Source organism: Mustela erminea, chromosome 17 (genome assembly GCF_009829155.1).
Source record: "Mustela erminea isolate mMusErm1 chromosome 17, mMusErm1.Pri, whole genome shotgun sequence".
Classification (NCBI taxonomy): Eukaryota; Metazoa; Chordata; class Mammalia; order Carnivora; family Mustelidae; genus Mustela; species Mustela erminea.
In genome coordinates, this window is record NC_045630.1 from 42,457,058 (window position 1) to 42,479,103 (window position 22,046).

General features: G+C 52.0%; 1 protein-coding gene across 10 annotated transcripts in view; it reads left to right on the forward strand.

Annotated features, from left to right (window-relative positions):
• The window catches only part of NAV1 (neuron navigator 1), a 251,598-nt gene that overhangs the window by 147,663 nt on the left and 81,889 nt on the right, over positions 1 to 22,046 (forward strand). For all 10 annotated transcript variants that reach the window (XR_004279990.1, XM_032317504.1, XM_032317497.1 and 7 more), the window contains 2 exons: positions 6,517 to 6,619; positions 11,242 to 11,607. Coding sequence is in view for 9 of the 10 variants with exons in the window: in XM_032317504.1 (XP_032173395.1) it covers positions 6,517 to 6,619; positions 11,242 to 11,607 (469 nt within the window). In the remaining variant the exon portion in view is untranslated. The remainder of the gene's footprint in view (positions 1 to 6,516; positions 6,620 to 11,241; positions 11,608 to 22,046) is intronic.

Here is a 22,046-nt window from a genome sequence, read left to right on the forward strand (position 1 = left end):
ATTACCCTGCGCTGGAGGCCCCCATCACTTCCTACATCAGATTTCAGACTTGCTGGCCAGGTAGGGCCCAGCCTCTCCCACGGCAGAGCCGGGGTCCCGGGAAGCAGGATTGAAGGCGGAACGTCCCTACGGTCGGTGCAGGGCTGTCCTCAGACCTGATGACTTGAAGATGAGGTTCTGTTTCCACCTCATCTGCTCCCTGCCTCCAAGGATGAGGGCCTCCCCCGGCCCGAGCAAGGGCCCAGAGGAGGGTGGAGCATCCTCCGGAACTGCATCGCTCACCTGCAAACCAAAGAACCCAGAAGCTAGTCCAGCTCCGGTACGAGTGTGTACCCTTGGCTCACCTGCCCCTGTGTACCTTCTGATGAACAAGACCTGCCGTTTATAGAGCACCTACTGTGTGCCAACCGCCGTGCGGAGCATGTGCCAACGGGAATGAGCACCGTCACCCTCACCACAACCCTCCCGGGGGAGGGGCACCATTATTCTCCCCATTTTGCAGAGGGGAAAACTGCAGCAAGCTGAGGTGCCTTGTGCAAGCTCAGACACAGCGAGAAAAGGACAGCGCAGGATCCGAAATGTCTTTCTGACTCAAAGACCTATGTTCTTGCTAGAACACTGCCCCATCTGTTCTTGCCCCCATATCTCCATTTCTTGGTTAGTTCCTAGTCTCGTTCAAGTTCATAGTCTTGCCTCCCTAGCCTAGTTCAAGGTCATAGTCTTGTCTTCCTAGTCTAATTCAAGTTTATTATAGTCTTCCCTCCCCGGGGAAGCTTGTTTTCCTGATTGGCCACTGACTGCACAGGGCTTCCTCCTGATGAACTAGCCCTTCTCCAGATTAAACGACTCTTGTGCCACTGCGTTCATCTTTTTCCTTCCTCACTGACAGTGGAGGACGGGTTCCTCCACATACACCTCTCGGTGCACATGTCTGCAGAACCACAGACTTGCACATGTGTGATTCTCTCTCTCTTTCTCTCTCTTTTTTTTTTTTTTTTAAGATTTTTTTATTATTTGAGAGTGAACAAGGAGAGAGAGAGAGCACGAGTGCCATGAGGGGCAGAGGGAGAAGCAGACTCCCCGCCGAGCAGGGAGCCCAATGCGGGGCTTGATCCCGGGACCCTGAGACCGTGACCTGAGACAAAGGCAGGCACTTAACTGGCTGAGCCTCCCCAGACACCCCCTCTAATGGTGTCATTAGAGACACCCCCTCTAATGTGATTCTAATGGTTTGCACAAACTACTGGCCGGACCCCAAGTAGGTGTGTACGTCCAGAGGCATGTGTACTTCAGGGCAGTCTATTGTAGTGGAAAAAACAGGAGCTTTGGAGTCCACAGACGGGAAAACTGCTTGGGGTCATGCCCACTGTATGATGAGCTTTCAGTAGCGGACGTTATTTGCGTGTGTGTGTGTGTGTGTGTGTGTGTGTGTTATCTGTGTGTCAGGTTTGTTTGACTGCCAGTCCTTCAGCCCCAAGACTTGTTAAGCAGTATGTGCTCTGCAGTCTCATATGAGACAGCAGTGTGTAGAAACACCATCCTGCCTTGCCCAGTGCATGCTGGGAGGGTGACGTTGTTGGCGGCAGCTGTGAGTTACCATGGTGATGGCTGGGTTGGGGGAGGGTCTTGCCCTCTTCTGAGCCAGAGGACGTCACACATCCTCCCTGCTTGCTCCTTTTGCAGGGAAAGGCTTGGAGCAGCAGCCCGGGACAATCTCATGAGCTCCCCCCATAGACCTCCTTGTCATCGTGGAGCTGGCCTTGGTCCAACCCTGCTTCACACACACACACGCATGCGCACATACACCCGCCATCCTTGCAGCTGGACCCTATTCTGTAGGTGTTAAGAGCAGGCATACCCAGAGCCTCAGAGTAGGGCTGTGAGGGGTGTTCAGATCCGGACATCCAAGGGAGGGGACAGGTATGTTCTCCTGGCCACAGTGTGGGTCCTAACAAGAGCAAAACCCAAGCTGAGCTGGCCTGGAGAATGCCTTTTTCTCACCTGCACAAAGATGCTTTGTAGGCCGGGAGCCCTGAGTGCATCCCACATGGACGGGTGCTGAGGGAGGGGAGGAACTCCCAGGCCCTCCCTGTCTGCTGTGTCTGTGCTCTCTTATGGTCCCTAGGCCTCTACTGCAGGCCCAGAGTAGACATTGAGATGTTTTGACACATGGAGGTGACCTCTGAGACACCATGACTTATCCAGTAAAGCAAATCATCAAGCTTTGGGGTCATCATCACAAGATGGCGTGTACCTCACCAACCTTCACCCCATCTCTGATCCGCATGGGAGATGATGAGAAAGGGGGAAGCTTAGATATGAGTTGGGGGTTCAGAGGTGAATAGTGTGAAGGCAAAGAGTGGGTAAGGGTGAGAGGGGTGGCTGAATTCTTTTGCAGATGCAACTTTATTCATATTTTCTAGTTATATGTGTAAAGATTTGCCTTGAGGTCATGGATGTGAACATCGAATTGCCCCCCAACCTAGCCAGAGTTTCTGCAGCCTCTTGAGTTCCAGAAGCCTTTCCTGTATGTGCATGTCAGTCCTCTCATCGTGGGGCTACCGCTGTACCCCGAGGAAGGTCTCTGTCACCCACAGTCAGACTTCTCAGGAGCCACTACCCTGAGCTGAGCCTTTGAGAAGTAGGCTGGCATCCCCAGGATGACCACCAGGGGGCAGTGCTGGGGCATGGAGGGAGCTCAGGGGAATAGCCTCTGCGGGAGGGATCCAGGTCACCCTCCAGCAAATCAGAGTCCAACCCAAACTCCTGTGTATGCTTCTAGGCTACACTGCTGGGAGGCCTGGTACCAGACATCATTCCATTAACCTCCAGCTCGTTGCCCCCTCACTGGACCTCAGCCTCCCATCTCTCCTATGACCAGGTTGGATCGGGTCACTTCCAAGGACACTTGTGGCTCTAATTTTTGGCAAGTCTATGAGACTTTAGGGGCATTCCCACCCCACACTACTGACATGGAAATGAGGTAGGGGGATAGAGTGGTCTTGGAGGGAGGAGATACAGGGCACTGTGATCAGTGCAGTGACAAGTAGGAAAGTATCCCTCTTTCGGTCACTGCTAGAGCATTAAGATCCAGGTTCCCATACCCACACTCCCCTGCCCCAGGGCCAGGAGCACTAGAGAATACAGAGGGACCCTCCTGGGGCTGGCTACCTTTTGGATTAAATATTTTTTCCTTAAAAAAAAGGGGGGGTTGGGGGGCGCCTGGGTGGTTCAGTGGGTTAAGCCTCTGCCTTCGGCTCAGGTCATGATCTCAGGGTCCTGGGATGGAGCCCCGCATCAGGCTCTCTGCTCAGCAGGGAACCTGCTTCCCCCTCTCTCTCTGCCTCTCTGCCTGCTTGTGGTCTCTGTCTGTCAATAAATAAATAAAATCTTTAAAAAAAAAAAAAAGGGGGGTGTTGGGGCCCCTGAGTGGCTCTGTCATTAAGCATCTGCCTTCCGCTTAGGTCCTGAGCCCCTCATTGGGCTCCCTGCACTTCAGGGAGCCTGCTTCTCCCTCTCCCACTCCCCCTGCTTGTGTTTCCGCTCTTGCTTTGTCTCTCTCTTTCAAATAAATAAATAAAATATATTTTTAAAAGATTTTATTTCTTTATTTGACAGACCGAGGTCACAAGTAGGCAGAGAGGCAGGTGGCTGGGGCCAGGGGGACACAGAGCAGAAAGCCCGATGCGGGGCTCGATCCTAGGTCCCTGGGACCATGACCCGAGCTGAAGGCAGAGGCTTTAACCCACTGAGCCACCCAGGCGCCCCCAAATAAATAAAATCTTAAAAAAGAAAGAAGATTTTTTTAAAAAAGACATCTTCCTAAAGGGACATATATCTATCCATTCTTTTTTTTTCTTTTTTTCTTTTTGAGATTTTATTTATTTGAGAGAGGGAGAGAGTGCTCGAGTTAGGGAGGGGCAGAGGGCGAGGGAGAGAGAATCCCGGGCAGACTCACGCCCAATACAGGCCCAAGACCATGACCCAAGCCGAAACCAAGAGTCGAACACTCAGCCGGCAGAGCCACCCCCACGCACCCCTATCCATGCCTTTTAAATTTTTTTATTTTTATTTTTTTTAAAGATTTTATTTATTTATTTGACAGACAGAGATCACAAGTAGGCAGAGAGGCAGGCAGAGAGAGAGGGTTCGGTGTGGGGGGGCAGGCTTCCTGCTGAGCAGAGAGCCTGATGTGGGGCTCCATCCCAGGACCCTGGGATCATGACCTGAGCTGAAGACAGAGGCTTTAATCTACTGAGCTACCCAAGTGCCCCTATCCATGCTTTTTAAAAATGTATTTCTTGACAGATTTTTTGTGGTAGCATCCATCTATTGTTGAAATGTTCGTTGAGCACCTACTGTGTGCCATCACTGTATGCCTGTGATGCAGTAGACATGCCCTGTGATACATCACCAGAAATACGACTTTCTTCCCTGGCTTGACTTGGCTCTGTGCTGTATGCTAGGTGTGTGGCCTTGGGCCGTTTATTTCATCTTTCTGAGTCTTAGTTTTCCCCATCTGTAAAATGGGGACAAGATCACAAATCTCCTGTAAACGTGAGGATTCAACGAGCTCGTACAAGCACAAGGTTGGCATGCACACAAGTCTGAGTAACTCTGGGTCACCTTCCTCTTTGGGACTGCACACCCCTTAGAGTTATGCATGCCTTTCCCTCATCGCTGCCAAACCCAATGAAAGAATTGCCTTGGCCCAGGAACCCACATCTTGGCACAATGTTCTTAGTACCCCCGTGGGCATTTGGGAACCAAGCCTTAAAAATGTATGTATATACTTTCTGATCCTGTCTGTATTCTATGCCAAGCCATCAGTTAAAGCCACTGAGCGGCTCACAAGGTGACATTAGCCAGGATAAATAGGGATTGGCAGCCACGGAAGTGACGACACTTCTGTGGGACAGAGCTCAGGCACTTGGCATGGAGGCTTGCCACGAGCATGGAAGTCGGCTACGTGATGCTGACCATGAGCGAGCCCACCAGCAGCAGCAGCCTCCCACAGGCTCCCCCAGGGAGAGGAGAGGGGAGAAGGGGGCAGTAGAGAAGAGGTACCTGGGTCTAGGTGTGGAGCTGGTTCTCCGCAAAGGTGTGGCCTGGCTTCCGGCCCACCCTCCCCAGCACCCGCCTCAGGGCCAATGAGACAGAGCAGCCGCCTGCCAGCCAGTCTGGGTATATTCTTGGGGGTACAAGTGCCTCTGAGGGGATTCAGAAATGCTCCCTTTGGTAGCGAAAAGAACCTCATACTCTCCTGAGTCTCTGGGTTAGGGGGGTACCTAGAGGGCACATTGACCAGGGAAGGAACGCAGAGGGTTTGGGGATAGAGAGAAAAGGGAAGTAGCCTGAGAGTCAGGACTCCTGGGGTTTCTCCATTGCTTTGCCATCATCTCCCTGTAGGCCCCTGACTCTCTGTGCAATGCCTTTTCAGGGAGACATTGGGGGATTTGAGTCCATTCATTGACCTTGGATCCCAAAGTCAAAAGGAAAGCAGGGGCAGGGACAGGTCCTTTTCGTTTTAGTGTCCTCAGGGCCTTCTGAGACCTGGGATAAAGCATGTGTTTGATAAGGTTTACTGGATGAACTGGTAGAAGGTTGGAGAAAGTTCTTAAGAGTTCTTCATGCTCAGAACCCCTTCCTCTTTTGCGGATGTTATTTTCACCTTGGGAAGGAGATGGGATAAATTCTGCTTTTTGCCTGTTGTAGATTCTTTTCATCTGACCGTGTTAATATTCTGCCTGGAACCAAGGCTGAATAAAATGACCCGTGATCATTTAGGATTCTGAGGGCGATGGCCCTATCCATGCATCCCCCTCACTTGGGGTCGCATTGTCGCCCAGAGCTCAGTCCATGCTCCCAAAAATGACTGCTCATGCCCTCCACCTCCCCAGCAGCCACCTCACTTTTGGGAGTTGTATCTGCACTGTCCCCCCCCTTAACCCCATGGGGCAGCTCCAGACACTCCCAGTCAGTGTTTGGGGCTCAGGGAGTGTGATGTGTGGGAACCGGCTCCCATCAGCTTCCCAGAGCCACCTGCTAGCATCTCTTCCTAACCATGCGGTCAGTGACGTCATGCTGGTAGCTTAAAAGAGCCATGGGAGGAGAATTTACACCACAGAAATCGGCAAACGCTCCAAGTCAGGGCGTCCCCACCTCTCAGGGCTGGTTGTTAAACATTTATCACCTTATCCCTGGAGATGGGGTTTGAGGCAGACATTCCGGTTGACCTCAACCACAGGGCTCTTGCCGGGGACCTCCACTCTGAGAAGCAAGCCTCCCAAAAATGAAAGCTAGAAGAAGCAGTTCCTTGGGGGGTCTGGGTGGCAAGCACAACACAGACCCCCTCCCAGGGTCGAGATGTCAGGCGGTTCGAGAGCGCGTGTCTAGGGTGACCTGCATGGCCTGGGGAGCAGTGTCCTAGGGACATGGTCAGTCTCCACTCCCTGCCACCCTCAGCTCTCAGCAAGAAGTTCTCCACTCACCCAGCTGCTCTTTTTTCCCCTCCAGACCCAGAGTCCCAGAGAAAGAGGACAGTGCAGAATGTCCTGGATCTTCGACAGAACCTGGAAGAGACCATGTCCAGTCTGCGAGGGTCCCAGGTGACTCACAGGTAGGTCTAAGCTGCCGAGGGGGCTCTCTCTCCCGCGCTGGAGAGTAGGGCTTCAGAGACCCACGGGCCACCGCTGAAGGGACAGGAGAATTGGCCATCTCGGCAACAGAAGCTTGGTTCTGACTGGGATCTGCTTGCTTTGAGGCACGAGATATTTTGAGCAAATGAGTTGAAAAGCACTAGAGTGGGCGATAGGAAGCCCCTCCTCCGTGATTCAGGCTCTGACCTTCCGTGTCCACTTTCCCTCCTTCGATGCTGGTCTCCTCATGTGTTACAGTTGCTGTCCTTCTCCTGTCCTGAAGTGTCTGTTGTTAGAGGATTCTAGAATGGTGCCCATCCCAACACCCAGCCTCTTTCCCTCTTCTGTCAGCTAGGTATCCTCTGGCCTCTTCAGCCAGTGGCTGACCCAGATCCATGCCGTGGGGGTGCGCCCTGTCGCCCCACCCTGCAGAGACTTTGCTGCCTCCAGCGGTGTGGGCCACTCCATCCTCCCATGGCACCTCTCCCTGGAGCGGCACACTGGCCACAGCCTCTGCCGTGACTCAGAATTTCCCCCACTGGCTCTTCGGGCTGCCCAGATGAGCTCATGCTGTCAGCTCCGAGGGGGATAGAGGGCTGGGCAGGGGGTAGAAGGAGAGAGAGCAGAAAGCCAGGATTGGGAAATCATGGGGGGTGTGGAGCAGGAAGGCTCAGAGCGATTAGGTGGCCTGTCCAGTTGGACTGGAGTTCGGTTCCTCCCCATCTCCTGAGGTTGGAAAAGGAGAGCAAAGTTGGGACAGAAGGACAAAAGGATAAGGGCTTTGCTGAGCCCAAGTGTGTGCCTCAGAGAACTCCCTAACTATCATTCATCTCCGGGCACCATGACCGGATTACCACGACCAGGAAGTGGAACAGAAATCAGGCTTCATAGCTTTCACTCATCGGCTGTAGTTCTTCTGCTTAAGAACAGCCCTGCTCCTCCATCCACGACTCTGCCTAGTCCTGTCCTATCCTCTGTGTTGGACACTCAGCCCTTTGCTCCCAGATAGCTGACATATTTTCAGTGCTCAATCAAAGCCTCTATTCTGCGGGGTTAGCAGGACCAGACTACTGAAAGGGGTGTGTGTGTGGGGGGGGGGGACATCTGATGAAAAGAGTGCATGAGGGAGGCTCCTGGTGGCCCTGGGGCTCAGGCTGTCGCACACCTGTCCCTAACCTCCCTCCCTCACAGCCCCGAGCAGGACCCGAGTGAGACGGGCCGGGCTCAGCTTGGCTCGCCAGTTCAGGGACTCGGGGGATGAAATCTTGAACATCCTCCTTCCCCCATCCAGGGAGTCTGGAACAGCTCTCTCAGCACCAAATCACATGCCAGCTCCATGCCAAAGAAGCCAGAAAGCGCTTAGTTGCTAAGGGGGTCACACCCCAAATGACTCACCCATCGAGGAAGGGTAGAAGCAGTAGCTTCCGTGTCCTGGGGCCACTGACCGAGCACAGCCTGTGAAGCAGGACAGCCTGACCCCTTTTGGCTTTCTGTCCATGGCAGAGAAGAGGGAGGCCAAAAACCTTTTGCATAAAGCCGGCTGGTGGGAGGGGGAGAGCCTCAGACCTCTGACTTCTGTCTCCCTTTATGGAAAAGGAACCAAGAGCCCTGAGCTGGTTTTGCTGTTTACTGTGGACCCGGAGCTACTTCCTCTCCTGGTCTTTGATTTGTGCTCTTCCTGGTCCACACTTTGATAGCCAAAACGATTCCCTGAGTTTTTAGGGCTCTTTGACTTTTTAAAGTGCTTTCCATCCCTCAGCCCTTCCCTCAGCCCTGGGAGGAGGTAGGATATGTTCCTATCATCTGGGTCAGAGAAGCAGCAGCCGAGGCTGGGGCGAGGGGGTCCCTTGCTGGAGGCACACAGGCTGATGAGGTGGGGGGGTTTTGTGTCCAGCAAGCTCAGAGCGCATGCCAGGTGCAGTGCTGGGCACCGTACCCCAGAACAAAGACAGGCTTCCTCCTGGATGAGGAGCTTCCCGTCCAGTGAGCGCTTCCGGCCGGGTTATTTTCACTCTGGAACTTAGAAGCTAGCTCTAGATTCAGTTCCTTTTTCAGAAATCTTTATTTCTGTCCTGCTTCCTCTATTTCTACGGGCTCGTTTCCCCAGCAAGGAGAGCGTCTGGGTCAGGGGGGCTGGGGCTGGAGACGAAATGAAAGCCTCCCTCTGCTCCAGGCCCAGCGCTCTCCCCACCCCAGAGCGAGCGAACGAGTGAGCGAGAGAGAGAGAGAGAGAGAGAGAGGCAGGCAAGACTGAAGGGCCGGATGCAGGGCTGGAAGGCAAGAACCGACGTTTGAAGCTAGAATCCTCCCCCGCTGACTCAGAGATGTCTGGAGATGTGTTGGGGTGGGAGGGGTAAAAAAGAGCAGCAGAACCGAGGAAGAGGCCCTGGTAGTGCGGAGAGCTGAACAGGAGTAGGCCAAGAATAGAACTGAGGGATCTGGTTGCTCCGTGCAACCCACACTGCGTACTAATTTTATTGCCGCGGTGTAGACGGACTAGGGAAACGGGCCGTGCTGGAGCTCTCCAGCGTCCTGTCACCGTGGCCATCATCGTCCTTTGCTTTTCTGTCCTCATCTCATTGTCACAGTCCGCTTGTTTTTATTAAACCCTTATGGCGAGCGCCCCTAGACTGAGTCTGACGACGAGAACTTTCCCACTCTTGAACTCAGCACGTTTGTCGTGGGTCTGCTCCTCATTGACTAGTTCTTGTACCTGGACCCAAGAACATGCCAGGCCCTGTGCGAAGTGATGACATACAGTGGTGAGCGAGGCGGCCAGAGTCACACAGGCCCACAGTCTCCTTCAGGGCACTTCCATTGGCTCTGAGGTCCACAATAATTAGAAACAGAAATAACACAGTGTGTGACGAAGTGCAAGCCCAGTGCCAAAGGAGGGCCTGGAGGGGAGAAGATGGATGTGCACCAGGCCAGGAAGCCCCCCAGAGGGGCAGAGGCAGCGGTCACCAGTTGCCCTGCCCAGCCAGGGCACCCTCGCTTATGCCCAGGACTTCTGTAGGGACCACCCACGGGCCCAGGTTCAAGGATATCTGGACTTCTCCAGTTCTGTTGATCAAAAAAAATCAAGCTTGGGGGCCCCTAGGTGACGCAGTCCGTTAGGCTTCTTCCTTTAGCTGAGGTCATGATCTTGGGGTCCTGGGCTCCAGCCCCGCATCTGGGGGGCCTGCTTCTCCCTCTTCCTTTGCCGCTCCCCCCTGTTTGTGCACTCTCTCTCTCTCTCTCTATCTCAAATAAAGAAATAAAATGTTAAAAAAAAAAATCAACCCTTGTTTTCTCAAGGTTGGTAGAGACAGTTTGGGAAGATTTTTTTTTTCAAGGAGCATCACCAAAACAAGAATAGAAAAATCGGTGCCCCACTCCTACATTAACCCCAAAGTGACTAAGAAATGGATGTGTTCACGGAGCGAGGGTTTCTTTGCTTGTGTGATTTCCTGTGCAGCCGCAGACTGCCTTAGCTACCCAGCTTTCTAGGTCTATGGGTTCTATTTCAGTTACTCACCCGTGTGTGGCTGCAGTTAGGCCGAGCCACTGAGACCCTACCTGTGGGGGACTGGGGCTGGGCACGCTGCTGGGCTGAGTAGGCTGATCAGTCTCTGAACCCACATCCAGGCCACCTCTCCAAGCAGATCCCCAGGATCTTTTCTCTCTGCAGCCACCTGCAGGGGTCCCTGAGGGAGAAAGGCATCTTCTCCTCCAGCTCCCCGATCTCCTCTGTGTCGGGTCATCCACAAACCCGGGCCTGCTTTCCTCACCTGGCCTAGCAGGGCCTGAGGCCTGGGGCCCTGTGCATCCCGTCTTTACCCTCTTGTCCATTTCCCCATGATCTCTCCTCTTTCCAGTTAAGGCTGCTTCTGTTCTCTGGTGGGGTTCTGCTTCTTTCTCCTGACAGCTTAGGCCTTTTTGCTAGTCTTCCTGGGAACCAGCCACACATCTTGAGTTCCCAAAGCTTTGCCTGTACCCTCTGTAACTCATGCCAGACTTTGTCATCTCTGGTTTGGGAATCAAGTAGCTCTCAGCTGATTAGTAGAAAAAGAGGTGATAGACACACCTGAACCATAATGAATGGTTAAGGCCTTTGAAGCTGGTCTACCCGCTTCCCCCAAGGTATCTCGCTGGACTCTTCCCATTTATTGAGCAGCTTGTATATACCAGGCACTGCGTGAGACATTTACGTATATGATCATTACAGCTCTGTGGAGTAGCTAATATGCTGTTATTCCCATTTTACAGATGAGGAAATGGAGGCTTAGCAAGGTTGATTAATTCATCTCTAGCTCACTTACAAATAGATTGTAGAAAAGGGTTAAAACCCAGCTCATACTATAAAATCTATGTCCTTAGGCAGTATATGAGATTGGTTCCCTCTCACTCCGAATCCTTTCCCTCTGACAACCTCAGGTAACATGTAACAGGGGTGCCCTACAGGAAGAGGGGCCCATGGAGGTGGTGGAGCCCACGTGGGCAGGTGCAGAGGAGGTGGGATGGCCTGGGAAGGGGGAAGGGTCGCTGGAGTGCAGTCCGCCGGGACAGGGCCCAGAGCGGCCCTGCCAGAGTGAAAACCAGTGCCCTTCTGCCCTCTGCCCAGCTCCCTGGAGACGACGTGCTACGACAGTGATGACGCCAACCCTCGCAGCGTGTCCAGCCTCTCCAGCCGCTCATCCCCCCTCTCCTGGCGCTATGGCCAGTCCAGCCCGCGGCTGCAGGCTGGGGACGCGCCCTCGGTGGGCGGCGGATGCCGCTCGGAGGGGCCGCCGGCCTGGTACATGCACGGGGAACGGGCCCACTACTCGCACACCATGCCCATGCGCAGCCCCAGCAAGCTCAGCCACATCTCCCGCCTGGAGCTGGTCGAGTCCCTGGACTCGGACGAGGTGGACCTCAAGTCCGGCTACATGAGCGACAGCGACCTCATGGGCAAGACCATGACGGAGGACGACGACATCACTACCGGGTAAGGCCCCTTGCACCGCGGGGCAAGGGGGCTAGGGAGGGCAGGGCGAAGACCCGTGGAGTGGGATTCCTTCAGAGGGGAGTGGGACTCACGACAGAGGTTTGGGTTGCTGCCCTGTGACAAAAAAGCAGCTTTGCGGGGCCTTTGGACACTGGTTGTGGCTGCCCCTGAGATTGGATGTGGTGTTTTACGGGCTTTGGTGTGGTGGGTGGGGCCCCATTGGAGGAGCTGATTGGTCAACGAAGGGCCCTCCCTCTCATTGGCCCAGATGGCTGTCGTTCTAAGGTATGCCCCGCCCTCCTCCCCGGTCCTTTGCTCTCCAAAGGCTGGCGGGAAGGGTTTTGGGAAATGGTGTTAGTCCCAGTTCTGCTAACTCCGTGTGGACCTTGGACAACCTCATCTGCTATCCCATTTGTGAAAAGAGGATGGCGGTACTACATCTGTCTACTTCCGAGTCTAATTCAAAGAGAAAATGAAAGCAGTACTGAAACAGAAAAGTGATACTGTGGCTCCCTTTCCCTCGCCAGGGTTCCCAGACCCTCTGTCCCGTGCCTTCCCTCGTGGCACTCAATTTCTGCTGCTCTGGTTTTTTCCTCTACAGACCTTCTACCAGTAATGCAAATTCCTAGCCTCCATCCCCGACTGTTAAACCCTTCTGCCTCGCGGGGACCCTCATCTTCTCTTTTCTTCTCCCATTTGGCAGGGTTGGGTTTGTGGAGCAACGGGGACACGGGTGACAGTCTGGGAAATGAAGGAAATGATAGGAAGAAAGAAGCGTCGGGAGTGGGAGGGGTCCTGGCCCAACTGTTCCAAGCTGTGAGATTGAAGAGCTGTAGTGGTTCTGGAACCTTCTCCAGGGCATCTTTCAGCTCACTTCTACTTCCTGTCTTCCTTCTTGGTTTGCTGGGACTTTCCAAGGGACCACACAAGTAGTGACAACACCCGTTCCCCCTATCCCTCTCAGGGATTACCTCTTCCCAATAAAAACCCCAAGTTTCAAGAGAATGAAAAGTAGCCCCACCTAGGAAAGGGCTAAGAGCTATGCTCCAGGCCATCCGCTGTTCCCTACCCCTGGGGACAAACTTGGAGGGACTGGGCAGGGCCTGTCCAGTTGATGAGGCTCTTCTGGAACAAAACAACTGACTCATGAATGAATGGGGTTGTTTACTGCCTCTTAAATCCCAGAGGCCAGCCCAGCCTCACGCTCAGATCCACCAGCCTGGAGCCGGGACTCGAGAAAAGCTGTCCAGCTCCTCTGGTGCTCAGAGGACTTTGCTGGGCAGGAAGGAGAGCCAAGGTGTGTGACCGGCTGCTCTGGACAGCCCCTGTGCTGGGAAGCTGCTTCTCTGAGGAAGCGTCCAGTCCCTGCCCTCTGAGAGCTCTCAGTTGTATAAGGAAGAGGGAGGCACAACCCCTGTGAGGCAGAGAGCTCTGAAAGTTCTGTATATGTTGGAAGGGCCAGAGCTCCAGCCCTTAGGGAGCTCCCAGAGAGAGGGAGGTGAGAGCCATCCCCCACAGTGCACCCAATGGCCATGGCAGAAAATTTCCCAAACATGGAAGGCACAGGACTCCTGCCTTTGGAGAGATCCCAGTCTGAGGCAGGTGGCAGGACTTCCTAGCTGTGTGAGCCTGGGGAAGTTAGGAAAACTCTCCAGGCTTTAGTTGGTCTGTCTGCTAAATGCAGATAATAGAACCTATCTCAGGATGATTGTAAGGATTGAATATGTAAATACATAGGAAGTGCTTGGAATAATCCTTGGCTCATTGTAAATGCTCAGTAAATGTTAGCTTTTTTGTTGTTATTTTTGGTTTTTGGATTTGTTTTGTTTTCGCTGTTACTGGTCATTATTGTTATTGTTAAAATGTCATTCTGAAGGAGGACGAAGGACTTCTGCCCTCTGAGGGTCGCAGATTTGCCCCCAGGGACGGTGTAGTCTCACCCGAGTGCATTCAGAATCAGCAGCTGGGACAGAGGTAGGGGCAGCTGGACAATCCTGGGAACATCGATTTTGGGGTGTGAGGGTATGGAATGCTAGGCAGAGGGGAGCCAGGAACGATGCCCTTAACCCACCTTCTCGCACCCTTTCCTTATCCCCTTCCCTCCAGACAGGGTGTGTGCTTCTGAATCAGTTAAAAAAAAAAAAGCAGGCTTCACCAAGGATAGCATGGATGAGAACGTGCAAACCCAGGGAAGTCTGCAGTTCTAGGGGGAAGAAAGTGTTGGCCAGCGGTGCCTATGAAGTGGACCTGACACTGAGCTGCGTCTGATGATTTCACGTGTGGTGTTCACGGGCGGTCTGCAAATAGAAGAAACTCTTTTTTTCTTTTTTAAGGATTTATTTATTTATTTGACAGGCGGAGATCACAGAGAAGCAGGCAGAGAGAGAAGGAAGCAGGCTCCCTGCTGAGCAGAGAGCCCAATGCGGGGCTCAATCCCAGGACCCTGGGATCATGACCTGAGCTGAAGGCAGAGGCTTTAACCCACTGAGCCGCCCAGGCGCCCCAATAGAAGGAGCTCTTAACACTTGATAGTTGTAAGGTTTCTCCGTTGTTGACTTCCCCTCCAGAACTGGGAAACACACCCACCCTTCAGCATGCTAAGGAAGGCAGAGCTGAAGGGAACCCACTTATAACCCCAGTAATTTTAATGTAAACAGTCACTCCTCAATTATGTGCTTTCACAGTTAAGTGTTACGCTTTTTCATTAGAGACCAGGCATCCTCTCGATTCCAGCAGGAGACCGAAGAGTCCTGAACAGGCCCTGCTCAGCCCCCTTCTTGGCCCTCCCAGCCTCACTGTGGTTTCCGTGCAGGTTTTATAATTTAGGAAATGTCCTGTTTCGAAGAAATTTGTTTTCCCTATTCATGAAACGGTTAGGGCTGTTCCCTGCGGGGCCTCCCTTCTGACGATCCTGTCCTGTGGGTCGCCTTTTCATTCTGTTATTAGTGTCCTCTGAGCACAAAAGTGTTTCATTTTGATGAGCTCTAATTTATCTAATGTTTCTTTTGTTGCCTGTTCGTTAGGTGTTGTATCTAAGAAGTCACTGTCAAATCCAATGTCATGAACCTTTGCCCCTGTGTTTTCTTCTAAGAGTTTTATAGCTAATGGGTCTTTTTAAAAATAGAGATTCCAAGTCTCCTTCCAGACCTACCAAGGCAGATTCTCTGCTACTTAGGAAACCATATTTTTCTAAAGCATCTCGGTGATTTTGGACTCATCTATCTTCCCATAAAGGACAAGAATCTTCTTTATAGCACTCCTGACAGCTGGTCTTTCAGTGTTGCCTTGCAAAGATACAGTAAGCTTATTCTAGTTCAAATAGAGCAAAATTATGAGAAAGTTTCTAAATATTCACCTGAAATCTGCTTCCCTTCTGCCTATGGATTCAAATGCTGCCATCCAAGAAAAATAGAATAACCATCAATCTTCATTCAAATATTTCAACGTGTTCTTAATGGTCATTCAGATAGTCTTTTCTCTAGACCAAAAGAAAAAAAATAACTTATTTCATTACTTTCTTAAATGACCTAGTTTTTCACCAAATCTCTATTATCCTGGTCACTCTCGCCTGGAAGCTCTCGAGTTGTCAATGATCCTCTTAACATTTGGCACCTAGACCAATCACGACCTGACACTCATCCTGCCAGGGTGATCTCCAAAGCATGACACTGTAGACAACTTCAAGTTGGCTGCGGACTGTCCTAGATGACAGTTTGAGAGACATTTTTACCTCTTGAAAAGCGAACAGGAATTTGTCTTTCTAAAAATAGGAAGGTCTGGAATTTAATCTAAGTAAGAAGATAAGTTCCATGGCCATCTGTCCTTCCTGTCCCTGGCACCCAGAGTTGGAACCCGAGGGGAGTCAAGGATGGGCTCCCGTGCAGAGGTAAATAGAGGCCCTGGGCATGGGGAGCAGGTATGCCGAGGGGGGAAAGGGGTGCGAAGGCCCTCCATTCCCTCCCTACTTGAACTTGGGTTGCCCTCTCAATGTCTCCATTTCTGCCCACGTGAATGGCAGCTTGGCTGGGCTGTGTGTCTGAGCTTTGTGGCTGTTAAGGAGAAGGACCCCCAGGCCGCGCAGGCAGCCGTACCGCCGTGTTGCACACCTCCAGTGGGCGCCATTCCCATGGTATAGAGTTGTGTCATCAGCAGCCCTGGCAGACTGCTGTCCAGCGACCTGTGCCAAAGGCCGCAGAGCCAGCAGGCCCCATCTTGAAAGAGCTCTGCGGGTGTGTGTCGGAGGGACAGCGGGATTTCTTGGCGACTGTCTGCTGTGCCCTGTGTCTCTCCTCAGGTGGTTTCCTGCTCCATGTGTGTGGCTGGATGTTTCAGGCTTCTTGCTTTCTCCTCGCCTCCCCTCCCTTCCCCAGCCTGTCCTCTTGAACTGTGCTTAGGGGCTCAGGAACAGATGGGATTCGTTTCCTTCTTGGCTCTGAAGTGTCCTGACGTTGAAAAATGTCAACTAAAATAAACTGTAGGCCCCTGCTTTCTCCCAGGCTGGCTCCCAGCGGCAATGAGCCCCAGCCTTAAAGGGACACCTCCCAGCCTTGCGAAGCTGACCTCAGCCTCGATCTACAGCCACCTGCCCAAGAAGGAGCCTCATTTGCTGCTTTCCAGTTCAGCTGATATCTGACCTATAAACCCCAAAATGCCCACCCCGTCCACCATCAGTGACAAGAATTCTCTTGGAATGGGCACTGGGCTCGTAGGGTTTGTACAAAAGAAGGAGAACCTTTTTTAGTTTGAATGGACAGTGGGGGTGGGTTTGTCTTCTCCCTTTATCTCTCCTGTTTCCTGGCAGTTCTGGAGGTATCCCACCTGGTGGGCAGCTGGCCCAGGCCTGGCTTTTGCCCATGGAACACAAGAATTAGGGTAGAGGACAGTAGGGAATCATTCAGGGGGAAACCCAACATTTGAGCCCAAGAAGGAAACTCTAGTTTCTGTCCTTGAAGGGCTTCAAATCTGAAAGGGAGGTAGGATGCCTCCTGTGTCAGTGGCAAAAGAAGGGATGTGTAGTTGAAGTAAACCGTGGTTGTTGCCATTTCGGGATTAACATCTAACAATTACAGTGTTGACCCACAGATTCATACAGGCAGCTTTGCTTGATAGGTCTCTGTGGTGCCGGGGGACATCTGGAGATCGGGACTTCCATCCAAAGCTCCTCTGTAGTTTGCTGTGTGGCCCTGAGCAAGTCATCTAGCCTTTCTGACTCTTAGTTTGTTCAGGTCTAAAAAGATAGCCATTTTTGCCTTGTGAGGTTCAGGTGAAGAAAAAAAAAACGCAAGTGGGAGGGTTTTGAAACGTATTAAGAGCTGTTGGTTTGAAATATATTATTCTGATCTCAACTTACTGTTCTGTTCATTTGGCTGGTGGCCTCTGTCTTAATCAGGAGCTGTGAGAGTCCCCAGATAAGATTTCTTCAGCTTGGCAGATGAGTTCTCTGAGTTTGACTTCTTTGGCAAAGGATGATCTTGTTATGCTTTTCAACACCATCTTGATACTCTTTTAGTCCTGTGGCAGGCAGTTAAGTCAACAGACCTCTGAGAACAGGCTTGTCTACCTAGACATACCACTGCATACCAGGGGCAAGGTAGTAGAGTGGCTTAGCAGGAAGGCTCCCAGCTCCCGGGTCTGAGTCCTAGCTCTTCTTAGTAGCTGTGTGGGGTTGGGTGAGTACTTATTCTCCCTCAGCCTGTTTTCTTAGCTGGAAAACATGGGTCATGTATGGGACCTACTCTGGGGGATTGATGTGAGGATTAAATTTGTTAATATGTTTATATAGGTGTTCTACGCGTTAGCTCTTGTCTGTTAGCCTTTTGATGGCCCTCGCAAATGGACGGGCCTACGCCATCACGTGCACATTTGAAATGACAATACAGTATTTGGAAAAGTGTTTGTTAACCTTTATGCTTCAAAAGGCTGTTTCTGAGCCTCATTTGAGGCTGACACATTAAGTGGCTTGCCTAGCAAGGTGGGTATGTTCTGACCTTGTGACGCCCGCTCGTACAGTGTTCTCCTGTGGCAGATGGCACCCCTCCCATGAATGGGAGTTCTGGGCCACAGGTAGTTATGCAGCAAAGCTAAGCCAATTGCACGCACGCTCACACAAGTGGACGTGGCCCCTTTCCCGCCATGACCTGCTAACTGTGTGTCTCCTGCACAGAAACATGTGTTTATAGTCTAGGAAGAGTGTCTTGTGCTGGAGTCCCCAGAAGGAGACCTTGAGACAAGTGGTTTATTTGAGTGCAAGTGGTTTATTTGGGAGATGATTCTAGAAAACACTGTTGGGGAAGTGAGCGGGGAAGTGAGCCAGGGAAGAGAAAGAAAGCCAGCGCAGGTTACTGAAGTGGGCAACAGGCCCTCAGGGATTTCTGGAGGATTGCGTGGAACACTGGTCAGAGCTGTCCTACATAGTGGGCGCAGAAGCATGGGAATTCACCTTTCGACTGCCAGTTATGATGGGCTGTGGGACATTGCCTCCACGGGACATTGCATCCTGGCTTTTCTAGCGTGTTCCACACAGGCTTAGAGAAATCCCTCAGGGTGAGAGGACAGGTGCTCTGAGGCACAGGTGCAGCAATGTTCTTTTTTATTTTTTTATTTTTTTAAGATTTTATTTATTTATTTGACAGAGAGCGAGCAAGCGAGCGTGCTGGCGCACAAGCAGGGGGAGTGGCAGGCAGAGGGGGACTGAGAAGCAGGCTTTCTGCCTAGCAGGGAGCCCCATGTGGACCCTGGGATCATGACCTGAGCTGAAGGCAGACGCTTAACCAATTGAGCCCCCCCAGGCGCCCCAGTTTTCTGTTAACGTCTACGGGAATGGTGACTGCAGAGTGGGTGGGACGCAAACGCCATTGGTTATAAAGAGGGAAGCGGAGAGGAAAGGAAGGGACGGAGGGTGTGGAGTCTGATTCCTGCCTCCAGATGGAAGAAGGGGGTGGCTTCAGAGAGCTCCTGGCTTTTGAAACACCCCTTAGTTCTTAAAACAGAACAGCATTAGCACTCTACAGGCTGTGTGGGGTTAACTTGGATCACAGTGTCTGCTCACACCCCACAGGGTTGATGGAAGATTGGAGTGAGCCAGGTATCCCCGAGGGGCAGTAGGATGTGTGCTCGTTGCCCTGGCAACTGGGGCAGCCCAAGGCAGGGCCCCTCCTCTGATGTGTCCTACTAACCTACAATTGAGCTCCTGGGCTTTTCACTGAGTTTGATGACATACAATTTGGTCGGCAATCAAGACGGATAGGGGGTTGAGGAAGCTGTTGAGAGGGTGTTGGCTTTTCCCTACAGCCCTGCCCACTTGCCTGTCCATTTGCCTGTCCTCTCCCTTTTTTTTTTTTTTTTTAAGATTTTATTTATTTATTTGACAGAGAGAAATCACAAGTAGACGGAGAGGCAGGCAGAGAGAGAGAGAGAGAGAGAGAGAGAGGGGGAAGCAGGCTCCCTGCTGAGCAGAGAGCCCGATGCGGGACTCGATCCCAGGACCCTGAGATCATGACCTGAGCCGAAGGCAGCGGCTTAACCCACTGAGCCACCCAGGCGCCCCTGTCCTCTCCCTTTTAATTGTCAGCTCCGTCCTCCTTTCCCCACCAACCTATATATTCTATGATAAGCCAGCTGGGCTCAAGTAATGCCTGGAAATTCCATGCATTCTGATATTACAGGAAGAGCGTAAGTCTGGAAGTATGATAGGCCTGTGTTTGGATCCCAGCTCTGAGGCTTTGGGAAAGCTGTGAATCCATTCTAGTGGGGATACTTACATGGGAATCAGATTCCTAGAAGGGTGTTATGAAATACGTTGCATTAATATACTAGGTCTGCAGCCAGGGGCTCAGTGAATGTTACCTCCCTCCCTTCTCTTGGCTTCTAGAAAATTAAAGCAATAAAGGTCCTAAAGACCATCTATAGAATGGAACATTTCCCCAGGGTGGTGATAGCCAGTTGCCCACTGGTCTGCCACATCCCCTCCTTCTGATAAGCCTTCTCTAATCCATCCCATTGCACTGTGATTGCTCTCTGACTCTGGATTGTCTTGGAACTTGTGCATTTAACTTAAACTGTAGTCGCTTGTGCTTTTTAGATTCTCTAACAATTGCATAGCATGTGTGGTTTACAAAACACTAATATCTCATTACTTTATTTAATCCTAACACTGAATTAGATGTTCTTTTGCCGAGTTTGCAAGTGAAGAAATTGGAACTTGGCTTGCCAGGATCACAGTACTTAAAAGTAGCCAAACCAAGCAAAACCCAGGCCTTCTGACTCCCATGTCTTGTGCTCTTTTTGGTATACCCACTGCCCGGCTGGGCATACCATGAAGCCTTTTCCCTCTGTGTGCAGCCCTGGTGCCCCCTAAGCCTAGGAGAATTTCTGGGGCAGGGATCACGTGCCTTCCACTGGAGTAGGAGCTCCCTAAGGACAGAGACCCTATTTGCTATTTTTTCTCAGCACCCAGCAGAGTATGTTCTCAGGTCATGCTATTGACTGGCCAGTGAATCATTGTTAGAGACCCCCATGTGGGATGCCCCTAAGTGACCTCGATGTTTTCCAGGATAGGATCTTCTTTGGAGAGCCACAAAGTAGCCACAGCCGGGAGCTCAGGACCACAGGCAGAAGAGGCAGAAGGAGCAGCCTCTGTGAATACAAGTCCTTGTTGACTCTGGCTCAAAGGCTGAACTGTCCCAGGATGTCCGCAAGGGGCCCGCTCTGGCCTCTGGGCTATCAAATGTCTCTGGCCAGCCAGCAAAAGACCATTCACTGCAGCTAAACAAGGCCAGCAGGCCAGGCAGTCAGACTTAACCCACTGAGCTTGCATGGGGGTGCCCTAAAGAGTCTACGGGCCTAGATTGTTCTTGCCTGTGTGTTAGGGCAGCGATGGGACAGGCGCAGGCAGATGTAGAAAAGTCTGGATTTTGAAAAACTGGCAGAAGGAAAGAGTCAGGCCCAGAGAGACCCAAGGCACGTAGCTCCAGAAGAGACAGCTCGACCTTCACGGATTATGCAAGGCAGCGTCATGGGGAGACAAGGTAGGAAAGGCTGATGCTGGGACACGTGCCATGGATCGACAGAGCCAGTGCGTCCGTGATGTGCACACCAAGGAGTGGGATGAGAGAGAGACACTTGTGTGAGACCCGTCCGAACACGTGTGTGAGGCGGCTGGGTACAAAGAGGCTGTGTGTGCACGAATGCTTGTGGCAGGGGGCGGGGGACGTGAGGCTGCGGATGGGCAGGGGCATTCAGCAGTCATAGGCACAGAGGGTGTCTGGAAGGTGGAAGCACTCTTCAGAAAGGAGTGAGTGACCGTGCACTCAGCCTGGGGGCCTGACTCAAGCAGGGCGAGCCATTCTCGCCAGCCTGCCCTTCTGCTCCCTTTGTCCAGCTGGTATTTAAAGGGGTCTGTCCCGTGCTCTGTCCCTTCTTTCTTGGGGAGGGGGGCATCTGCAGCCTGGAAGACAGGGACACATCTCCAGCCTCGATCCTGCCTCTTTCCCTGACTGCCCACTCTCTTCTAGCTCCTTTCCTGGCCCGCTTCTCCCTGGTCACCTTTCTCAGTGTCTCAGCCATCCTTCACTTCAGTGTCTGGTTTCCATCTCGGCTCCTGTGGGTTTGATGACAAGGGGCCATTCAGGAGTGACACTGTCTACATGTACCCAGCCATGTGGCCAGGCTCGTGGCCGGGCTTGGGTGGTAGGACTTGTCGCGGTAGGGACTTCTGGGGCTGCTGACATTCTGCCGAGTGTTAATAGAAGAGGAGGGACAGGGCTTATCATCTGCCTGTCACCATCCCTTCCTGAGCCAGCTGCCCCATGCCCTTGCTGGAGTGAACTTTCCACAGAGGATCCCTGTTTTCTGGAGGTAGCAGGAGCAAAAAGCTCCTTGCATGAGGCTCCGGCGAAGAGATCCTGCCCTTCCCGGCTCTGAGTAGGTGCCCCTGACGTGTGGGAGGCAGTGGCTATATGGTCTCTTATGTCTCTGCTGGTCCCTGTAGTGAGTTTTCTGTTCTTTGGAGGCAGGTTGGCAGCATTGATAGAACATTCTAGAGTCCAGATGACTTGGGTTGAATTCTCATGTTTGCCACTCACCACCTGCATGAACTTAAATAAGTTACTTAGCTTCTTCATGGTTTATCTCATTGTCTGAAAGATGATAATACCCACTTAGTGATATTTACTCATACATTTAATAAATATCAGTAGAGTACCTACTGTATAAGACATTAGGGGATACAGCAAGAGGACAAAAATAGACACTATTCTTGAACTCAAGATCAAAAAAGAGATGACAAACAAATAAATACCTAGTAGATTATGTGGCACTGTGTGCCATGAGGAAAATAAAGCAGGGTAAGGCAGAGAGTGACAGGGAGGGGGCTGTTTGAGCTCTGCTGGTCAGGGAAGGCTTTTCTGGCACACTATGCAGAGAAGAGCATGTGCAAAGGC